We start from the raw sequence: 10,475 nt of genomic DNA on the forward strand, positions 1-10,475 counted from the left end.
AAAAAAAAAAAAAAAAAAGAATATAAGTTGGACAACAGAGACCTTACTGGTGGGGAGGAGGCCTGGTGGTTGAAGGGGAGAGTGTGGTTTCCCCTTTAAGGGGGGCTGATAAGTTCAGGATATCAAGGGGTTCATTTCAATACAGAAATGTCAAGGTGTGGAGACAGGAATTGAAGACGGGACGGGTGTGAGTGCGTGCCCTCTCCGACCTCGCAGAAAGACGTGGGCTGAGAAGACGCCAGCGCCATGCTCCCCTCTCTTCACCAAGTCCCCTTTGTGTGGCTGCATCCCCGCTTCTTCTCACCAAAGCAGCTGTGGGGTGACTGCTCAGTGCAGTGACCTCAAACCCCCAGACAGAGGAAGTTGCTGTTCTCATGTGGCTGGGAGCCATTCTCATGCACACCCTGACATCCTCCCTTCCCCCTCTTCCCCTTCCCACATGCCCGGTGGCACAGGGGCAGGGCGGGGGGGCGAGGGGTGCTCAGGATCTCACACTCAGCAGATCCTCTGAGGACGGTACAGACCAGTTTTGGAGGGAGGGATTACAAAATCTAGGGAGAGGGAGAAGAGCTCAGAGTGGTGGCTTCAGGGAGTGGGGAAAGAAAGCAGTGGCAAGTTGGGACAAAATGTGCAGGAGAACTGGGGGTCTGGAGGGAAAAGGGCCACAAGGCACGAGAGGGTGGGTTGGAGGGAAAGAAGAGGGTCCCTCTCTCTACCTTGATCCCATGGCCAATGTCGTCCAGGCAGCCAAAGTTGAGGGGTCTCCTGCAGTAGGGTGTGAGAGGGGGTAGGCTCTCTGGGGCGATGACCTTCTGGCCCGGGGGCAGCCGCTGGACAGTGGCTAACGTGCCGATCTCCCTTCGGGCCACCTTCTCCATGTGCATATTCACCATCTGCATGACAGGGTTCAAGGTGACAGAGAGGGGTGGTCTGTGTCCAATGCCCTTCCCCCTAAGGAGGAAGAAGATAGAGACTTTGGGCTGGGGGTAGGGACCATGGGAGGCAACGAGGTCTAGAAAAAGAGGGCCCTTCCCCTCCCCCCGCTCCCCCACCAGGCTACATAGCAATTGGGAAAAGTGGCAGGAAAGGATGAAGCCACTTTGGAGCCACTTCCTGGTGGAAAGAGAGTAAGGGTTATTATTAGCTGAGCAGGAACAGGAGGAAAAGAGAAAACACAACATCCCTGGGGATGCCGGGAAGAGACAAGCACTGGGCTGGCTTGGGAGCAGAGGGGGAAAATATGGAGGTGGCAGAGAATGGTGGCTTGACCAGCTTTGGGGGACAAATAAGTGAACTGACTTCCTCTCAGAATGTTCCATGGAGAAAGCCTACAGTTCGAAAGGGTGGGAACTCTGGTCTGCGAGGGGAGAGGAAAAGGCACACCCCACCCACTGAACATGTGGGTGATGCACAGGCCAGGCTGAATGTGGGGCTGGGTCTGTGCATGTGCTTTATGGGGCAATTCCTCGGTCAAGGATCCAGGAAGGAAGGAGGGTGTGTGCGCTAGAACACTGTGGCAGGGTGGAGGGTGTATACTGTATGGTGTTGGCAGTGCTTCCAGGGCTGAAGATGACCTTTTCAAGCTAGCACCCTGGGTCTAGGATATTTATTAAGGCACTGCTTGTATTTAGATGCAAACAGGGTTCATTTGCTTCTTTCCTGTATATGCTGCTGCTCTGATTGGTAGATATTACTTTCTAATGTCCAGGATAGAATTCCAAGAAAGAAAAAGCTCTGCCTTCGGGGAATTTGTAGCATAGCCACAGAGATAAGGAGGTCCAAAAAGCTTGGAAAGTGCCAACCTTCTGCTGTAGAGTTGGGCATTTGGACATGGGGGAAAGCAGGAAGGAACTTTTGACGTAGAAAATGTCTTGAGTCGGGCTGAAGAGTTGAGGCCTGACGCAAGACGCCTTCCCACGCCCCACACCCCTTACCTGGCCCAGCGTGCTTACACGGGCTTCCACCTGCCGCAGGGCGGCCCCCTGCAGGTCCAACATGCGCAGTGTGTGCCCGGCCAGGTTGCCCACCTGGTAGGCCACACTGGCCAGTGCCTGGGTAGTGAAGGCCATGGTCTCCTCCAGCGCCTTCCGCTTGTCTGTGGCCTGAAATACACACAGCCCTGGCCTAAGGGCCAGCATCTTCCACTGGGTCCTTGGCTGGCTGGGGTGGGATGGGAGAGGATTTAGGGAAAATAGGCGCTGGATTGGGACAGAGCCGCAACCCTTAGATGTTTGAGTTGGCTCTCAGCAGAATTATGTTGTAGCAAGAGGGACTAGCTACAACATCACGTTAAATTCACTTTAAAAAAGTGAATCTGCAGCCTTGGGGAACAGATGCAAAGGGAGGGAAAGATACCCATTCTCAAACAGTCAAGCTGAGGACTGAGTACAGATGATGGTACCACCCTCCTAAAGACTTCAGTAACAGGCTGTCCTTTTAGGGGTTGGAGTGGGGGTGAATAGTAGAAAGGAAAGAGGAAGGCAACACTGGCTAGAGCAGACATTCTGTTTTTTTTTTTTTTTTTCTGGAGACAGAGTTTCGCTCCTGTTGCCCAGGCTGGAGTGCAGTGGTGCGATCTCAGCTCACCGCAACCTCTGCCTTCCGGGTTCAAACGATTCTCCTGCCTCAGCCACCCAAGTAATTGGGATTGTAGGCAAGCACCAACATGCTCGGCTTATTTTGTTTTTTTTGTTTTTTTTTTAGTAGAGACAGGGCTTCTCCACGTTGATCAGGCTGGTGGTCTCAAACTCTCTACCTCAGGTGATTTGCCCGCCTCGGACTCCCAAAGTGTTGGGATTACAGGCGTGAGCCACCGCACCCAGCTGACATTCTTAAATACAACAAACCATGTCAGGCGCAGTGGCTCACGCCTATAATCCCACTACTTTGGGAGGCCCAGGCAGGCAAATCACTTGAGGTCGGGAGTTCGAGACCAGCCTGGCTACAATGGCAAAACCTCGTCTCTACTAAAAATACAAAAATTAGCCAGGCATGGTGGTGCGTGCCTGTAATCCCAGCTACTCAGGAGGCTGAGGCATAAGAATCACTTGAACCCAGGAGTCAGAGGTTGCAGTGAGCCAAAATCACATCACTTCTCTCCAGCCTGGATGACAGAGTGAGACCCTGTCTCAAAAACAAACCAAAAAAAAGCTTTCCATGTGACTCTTTGTTTAGCTCCAGTCTGCAGATTGGTGTTTGGGAACTCAAATAAGGAAACTGAGGCCCAGAACAGAGGGACTTTATTCATTCATTCCCTCTAATAGCTTTCTAATACCCTGAGGATAAAATTCAAGCTTCCAACCGTGGCCTACATATAGCCCCTCCAGGTCTGGCTCCTGCCTTTCTCTTCATCACTCCCCCTCTCCCACTCTCCCCTCCAGCCACATTGGCCATTGGGTTTCTGTTCCTGAACAAGCTGAACTGTTTCTGCCTTGGGGCCTTGGCACATGCTGTACTTATTTTCAGAATCCTTATTAGCAGGCCTCAGTTTCCCAGAGACACCTTCCTTCACCACACTAAGATTTCCCCCAGCCCATGCCTTCACTGCCTCTTTATCATATTTACCTTATTCTCTTTTCTTCATGGCATTTAGCACTATCAAACATTATCTATGAATTTTTTTTTTTTTTATTATCTACCCACCCTCCCTTAAATGGAAGTGTCATGAGAGCAGGGAGCTTGTCTGTTTCATCCTGTATCCCATCATGGAATCACACCCAACATGCAGAAGATTCTTCACAAATACGCACTTTGAGTTAATTAGCAGGTCGAATGGGATCCCAAACATTCTCTGGGCACATTGTCACTGTATTCTAGGCACTGTGCCAGACACTGGCCAGGGTCACACTGCCAGTCAGTGCAGGAGGGGTAAGCAGGCAGTGGCTGAAGGGAAGAAGTTTTTTTGTTTGTTCGTTTGTTTTTTGAGATGGAGTTTCGCTCTTGTTGCCCAGGCTGGAGTGCAATGGCACGATCTCAGCTCACTGCAACCTCCGCCTCCCAGGTTCAAGCATTCTCCTGCCTCAGCCTCGCGAGTAGCTGGGATTACAGGCATGCACCACCACACCCAGCTAATTTTTTGTATTTTTAGTAGAGATGGGGTTTCTCCATGTTGGTCAGGCTGATCTCAAACTCCCGACCTCAGGTGATCTGCCCACCTTGGCCTCCCAAAGTGCTGGGATTATAGGCGTGAGCCACTGTGCCTGGCCAAGAAATTTTTTTTGGTCCCAGATCAGGCAGTGGGGGCTAGGGCAAAACTTCTTTGGTCGTTTGGTTCCCCAGGCAGCTTCCTCATCTCTTGTTGGGTCATGGAGTTGCCATACTCTAGCCTGTACCTTTCTAACGCAGGTAGGGGGCAAGTCCAGGGTGAATCTAGGGTAGGGCCAGTGGGCCAACAGGCAAGGGTACACACTGGGATCCCCTTCCTTGAGCCCTCAGATGCCCCTCAGGGCCTGTCAATGGCGAGCAGACCTACAAACTCTCAGAGCAAGGTCTGAGAGACACCTGGGAGCCTCTAATGGAGCCTGAGCCAGGACCTCCCCGGAAGCCCGTGCGGTGGCTCTCTCCTCCCTGTCTGTCTTTTCCAACAGCAGGAAAGAGATGCTCATTTGCATGTTTATTTACATCTCATCAGCGTATGCAACAAAACTTACATCTCCTCAGCATATGTCACCAAGAATCTTGAAAAGGCAAAGAAATCAACCCAGGATATTAAAACCAGACAGGATAGCAGGTCTTGATTTAGTTCAGGACCTTCCTTTACCAAATGAGGAAACAGGCCCAGAACTGAGCAGTGACTACTCCTCCATCTCCACCCAGATTTCTTAGCTTGCCTGCCTTCTCCTGTACAGTTTCCTCCCCAAACTGACATGTGGAATTGTTGGCCCAAACAGGAAAAGTGTCTGCTTGGGCCCAGCTCTGGGCACCTGGAGCCTGAACACCTACTGACCCCTGGCTTTGCTCCTGGCCCAAAGTTAGGTCTGCAGGGACAAGCATCTGAGATCCATCTCTGCGGCTGAGTGCTTGTTCGTCATGCAAATTACCCTGTCTGTAAAGTCAGTCAACCCTGGCAGAGAACTCTGCAGGTGACCCTGGTCTGCCTTCCCTAATTCCCCATGGGTTTCCTAGCATCTGGGTGGTGTGGGGAGAGAGGGGCTGCAGATGGGGATGGAGGGTAGGGGAATCAGGCCTTAGGTAACAGCAGTTCTGAGATCCAGAAACTTCCTAGGCATTTGCCTAGACAAAGATCCTCAGAAAGGCCAGGAAAGGTAACAGGTTGTGTGTTCTAGTAGTTATTGTTCTGCATGAAAGAAGCAGGAATCCAAGGATTCCAAGTTGGGTCAGGGCTTCTCACGCCCCACGTATTTTTGCAAGGACAGCTTCTCCTCCTTAGAACTGATTCTTATTATCCATCTTTCCAATGAATGATAATGATGATGATAGTCATGGTAAAAGCTGCCATGTATCCTGCTCTTCTGAAGGGGCTGGCACTAGGCTAAATGCTTTGATACATTTTTATATTGAACCCATGGCGCCTCCCCTGAAGGCAGGCATGAGAATCAGAGGAGGAACTTGCCACAGTTCCTGTAGTTGGTAGGTGGCAGAGCTGGAAACTGGACTTAGGTCTTTGTGACCCCAAATTGTGTGTGAACACTGTGTGTGCAAATGAGAGCCCTGCGGAAGCTCTTTGAGGTGTGCAGAAGTTATGGAAGGAATGGAAAGGACTGCTTGGATCCTTGTCCGTAGAGGGAACATGCCTTTCTGTGCTAGGAGGATGCGCTGATTTGCAAGCCTCATTCTGTCTCATCTGCAGGTGGTCATTCAACAACTACACAGACCGAAATGATACCCAGAATAGCATTTTCAGTTAGTGGCATAGGGAGTGGGCTCTGGAATCAGATTTCTGGGTTTGAATTCAGGCTCTGACACTAGCTAGGAGACCTCTGGGAAAGTGACTTAACCTTTCCAAACCTCAGCTTCCTCATTGTGAAGTGAGAATGGGACTCGCCTCACTGGACTTCAGATGAGGATGAAGGGAGGCCATGCTGGTAACATGCCTGGCCCAAAGGAAGGGTCCAGAGAGTTGGTTTTTTTTGTTTGTTTGTTTGTTTGAGACGGAGTCTGGCTCTGTCGCCCAGGCTGGAGTGCAGTGGCCGGATCTCAGCTCACTGCAAGCTCTGCCTCCCAGGTTTACAACATTCTCCTGCCTCAGCCTCCCGAGTAGCTGGGACTACAGGCGCCCGCCACCTCGCCAGGCTAGTTTTTTGTATTTTTTAGTAGAGACGGAGTTTCACCGGGTTAGCCAGGATGGTCTCAATCTCCTGACCTGGTGATCCGCCCGTCTTGGCCTCCCAAAGTGCTGGGATTACAGGCTTGAGCCACCACGCCCGGCTGGGTCCAGAGAGTTTTAACTGCTGTCATCACTGACTCTCTTTAATCTGCCATTTCCCATGAGCACTTGTTCCTCATTTATTTCTTTTTTCAACATTCTTACTATGCTACGAGGTCTCTATGCCTGTTCTCATAGTTCGGTTAATACAGGTTAGAAAAATAAAGTTTTGCCCAAGGGGTAACAAGGTTAGCCTGCAGCTCTTCAGGGAGCAGAGGAAACCGGGTACAGAGAGTGCAAATAAACTGTCGTAAAGTCACATAGTGTGTAGGGAGGCAGAAAGATGGAGAGGAAAGGGTTTGGCATCAGGAGTCAGGTAAGCCCAAATGTGGTGGCTTACGCCTGTAATCCCAGAACTTTGGGAGGCCAAGGTGGGCAGATCACTTGAGGCCAGGAGTTCAAGACCAGCCTGGGCTACATATGGAGACCCTGTCTTTACAAAATAAAATAAAAAAAATTAGCCAGGCATGGTGGCATGCGCCTGTAGTCCCAGCTACTCAGAAGGCTGAGGTGGGAGGATTGCTTGAGCCTAGGAGTTCAAGGCTGCAGTGAAGCTATGTGAGCTACGATCATGCCACAGCACTCCAGCCTGAGCGACAGAGGAGACCCTGTCTCAAAAAAAGAAAAAAAAAAAAAAAAAAGACTGGCCGGGCATGGTGGCTCACTCCTATAATCCCAGAACTTTGGGAGGCCAAGGCAGGTGGATCACCTGAGGTGTCAGGAGTTCGAGACCAGACTGACCAACATGGCAAAACCCTGTCTCTACTAAAAATACAAAATTAGCCAGGCATGGTGGTACATGCCTGTAATTTCAGCTACTCAGGAGGCTGAGGCAGGAGAATCTCTTGAACCCGGAAGGTTGAGGTTATAGTGAGTCGAGATCGAGCCATTGCACTCCAGCCTGGGCAACAAGAGCAAAAATACGGGAATGCCTGGCTCTGCTGTTTGGAGCTGTGCGGCCTTGGACAAATCACCTCACCTCCCTGAGCTACTGTTTCCACATGTGTAAAATAGGAATTATAATACGTGTCTCACAAGGTAGTTGTACAGATTAATGAAATAACAGAAGTGATTTCCATCATGGCTAAGTTGCCTTGCCTCTCCTCCCTGAATCCAGGAATCTATACTCTCAGCCCCAGGACAACCACACAATTTAAAAACTGTTCTACAATGCCACCTCCTTATCTTTTGCTAGTAGCCTGCTCCCAGCAGTCATGTGGGCCATCCCCCTCCCTCTGCATGAGATCCCCTCTCTTTAGCCCAGCCTACTCTGCCTTATCCCCACTCTCCCAAACTCAGGGTCCATCTCAGGTTCACTGTGCTGTTTGGGAAGTTCTTCTGAAGCGTCACCCAGAGCTGGCCTGGAAATAGAATGATCGCCAGCATCTGTGTGAGGACAGAGGCTTTGGGTCTCTGGATCGACCTGGGGGACTCAGAAGGATGAACCTGCAGTGACACCTGAGAACAGGATGGAATCGCACTGTCTGTCCCAGACATCTCTGAGGCGAGACAGAAAGGGCACAGTGGGGGCTTGGGTAGTATGGGGTCAGAGTTAAGTATTGGGGTCTGGGATGAAGCTGAAGTCTGGAGTGGGAGGATTTCTCAGCCAAGGCCCAAGACAAGCACTGTCAGGATGGCTCCCAGGGCCCCACTTGGGGCTGGGCTCAGGGTCCGCCCTCCAGGGGCTGGGGTGTCAGTCCTCCGCCCGCTCTACCTACCTGCACATAGTTGTCCTCGCAGTAGTCAGCAACCCGCAGCAGGGCACTGTGGTTGCCCCTCAGAGCCTCCCGGCCCGTGGGGATCTCAAACTCCTGCAGCTGCTGTAGCTCCGCCATCACCCCCAGCCTCTGTCTGGCTCCCCAGGGAGCCCGCTCGTTTTGAGTCTCACCCTGCCCTTGATTGGTTGCTCTGTCTTCCCTCCCTCTTACTGCTTTTGGTTTCCTCTGCGTGAGACCCAAACCTGCTTGCAAAGGGCAGGCATGCTCATTCCGGGACAAGAGGAAGTCAGTCCTGCTCCCCGAGCTTGTGCCTCTCTGTCCCCTGCCCAGAGGAAGGGGGAAGCCAGGGGCCCATTTGGGGGCCCAGCCCCCAATCCCACCCAGCAGAGGAAGCCAAGGTCGGGGCAGCTGTGATTGCTCCCTGGTCCTGGAGAGGAAACTGGTCGGTGGGGGGATGGGGTGGGAGACTGGGGAGGAAGGGGGCTGGCCTGCTATAGGGGGTGGAGGTGGATTTTCCACTCATGGAAGGCGGGAGGAAAGGGCAGAGGGTGGGGGCTTCCTTGGGAAGCTCGGGGATGAGTCACCAAGGGACAGGGGAGTGGAGGGTGGATAGGATATGGAGACTGGTCATACCAGAGAGGACTGTGGGACGGCAGCACAGCAAAAATAGAAAACAGCCGATGTGGCAGCAAGAGGGGTCAGGGTTGGACACCGGGAAGACATGACCAGAGAGGTCCCAGAGGGGTGTTAGTAAGCCTGCAAAGGGTTGTGTGTGATGAAGATCTGCCCTACATGCTCTGTGCTCATGAAGGCAGGACAAGATGAAATTGACCAAGTGTAATGTGAGGAACTCAGATTAGATAACAGGAAGGACTTGGATTTGAGAAGCACCAGGTTCAAATTCCAGATCAACTTGTTGGTTTTAGGAAGCAGCGGTGGACAGAGCACTGAGCCTGCCTAGGAGGTATGGGCTGTAGTTCATGCATTAACAGGACAGTTGGACCAGACGACCTCCAGGATCCTGTCCTGATTTCAAACTCTTAGATCTCCCAGCTGAGAGTTGGACTGGGTCCTGGAGCAGGGAAGTTAGGATGGACCGCGGGCCTCCTCTCTGCCCCTCCTACCACCAAGCCTGTCATCCTAGAGACAGGAGAGTAAGAGGACCTCCCACCGACCATATTGGTCCCTTAACTTTTGCTCCTTCAGCGGGTCCCTTGTCATTGGATGGGTGTCAGCCAGAGCAGGAGCTCAATGTCTGTTAAATGGCATAGCCCTTGGGTGGTCCTTGGGGGACAGCAAGAAAAAAACAGAATGTGGGTCCTGTGCTCAGGAACCCACATTCAGGACTCAGAGGGAGGTGTGGCAGCAAAGAAGCTTGAACAGAGGCATTAGAGGTGGCCATGCCCCAAGTACTAAGTGGCACAGCATGGTGAGCAAGTACATATTTATTGAATGAGTGGATGAAGAGTGAGCTAGCAGAACTTCGTAAGGTGAAACAGTGGGGATCCAATGGGCGCACAAGGCACCTTGGTTAGGGAGGTTAGGGGCCGGTCTAGGACTTGCCGCAGGAGGAAGGACAGCCTCAGAGCATGCTCAGAGGTGGGAAGGGAAGGAGGAGAAAGCAAGCAAAAGGGGGCAGGCGGGGCTGTGAGGTGGAGGTGGGGAAATAGAAGCGCTGCAGGCTCTAAGCTAGTGAGGTCACCAAAAGAGTGAGGCTAACACAGGGCAAGGTGGTGAAAAGGTGGCTTCTGTTTTCGAGTTTGTTTTTGTGGGCAGAATGTCTGTCTCTCTGCGGCAGTGAGGGCTTGAAGGCTCAGGCGGGTGATGGGCTTAGAACTCTGAGCCTATGATCAGCTTAGGCATCAGAGATTTTGGTTTCCAGGCCATCTGCTTTATCTGAAGATTTTCAGCTGATGAAGAACTAGGAGGCTCAAACACTATCTTACCTGAGTCCAGGACAAGTGACTTGGAAAGTGTGCTCTTCTGTGGCAGGTGAGAGGTGCTGAGGTTGCACTGGGCTGGGATCTACTCTTAGTATCACTGGGGCTAGCCACCAGGCAGGCCTTCCTGATAACCCTGCAGTGATAATAATAACAATAGCATTATTAGTGATAATAAGTGTATTAAGTGTTCATTATGTGCCAGGTAGTATATTATAATATTTTATAGACATTATTTTCTTAGTACCCACAACAATTGCATGTGGTAGGTTTTTTTAATACCCATCTGCAGCTGGGGAAATACTCAAAGAGGTTGAGTGACTTCCCTAAGGCCACACTAAGGAAGCAGTAAGGAAGCAGCAGAGCTGGGATCAGAGTTGGAGTCTGGCAAGCTCCAGACCCCCTTGTCTCTTTTTTTTTTTTTTTTTTTTT

At 51.5% G+C, this 10,475-nt stretch overlaps 2 protein-coding genes across 6 annotated transcripts in view; one reads left to right on the plus strand and one right to left on the minus strand.

Moving 5' to 3' along the window:
- Positions 1-8,718, minus strand: part of ABI3 (ABI family, member 3) — a 13,033-nt gene extending 4,315 nt beyond the window's left edge. Inside the window, exons 1-3 of one of the 2 annotated variants that reach the window (XM_011999312.1) lie at positions 8,104-8,718; positions 1,953-2,102; positions 717-893 (exon numbers count right to left, since the gene is read on the minus strand). In XM_011999312.1, the coding sequence (XP_011854702.1) occupies positions 717-893; positions 1,953-2,102; positions 8,104-8,220 (444 nt within the window). In that variant the 5' untranslated portion in view covers positions 8,221-8,718. Of the gene's footprint in view, positions 1-716; positions 894-1,934; positions 2,103-8,103 lie in introns of both variants that reach the window. The other variant, XM_011999311.1, reaches the window with a different exon arrangement.
- GNGT2 (guanine nucleotide binding protein (G protein), gamma transducing activity polypeptide 2) overlaps positions 8,371-10,475 on the plus strand; it is a 4,318-nt gene continuing 2,213 nt past the window's right edge. Inside the window, exons 1-2 of one of the 4 annotated variants that reach the window (XM_011999309.1) lie at positions 8,371-8,501; positions 9,986-10,095. The gene's annotated coding sequence lies outside the window, so the exon portion shown is untranslated. Of the gene's footprint in view, positions 8,502-9,547; positions 9,739-9,985; positions 10,096-10,475 lie in introns of those variants that run through there. The other 3 variants (XM_011999306.1, XM_011999310.1, XM_011999308.1) reach the window with 3 other exon arrangements.

The sequence above is a fragment of the Mandrillus leucophaeus genome, unplaced genomic scaffold (assembly GCF_000951045.1).
Source record: "Mandrillus leucophaeus isolate KB7577 unplaced genomic scaffold, Mleu.le_1.0 Scaffold59, whole genome shotgun sequence".
Taxonomy (NCBI): domain Eukaryota; kingdom Metazoa; phylum Chordata; class Mammalia; order Primates; family Cercopithecidae; genus Mandrillus; species Mandrillus leucophaeus.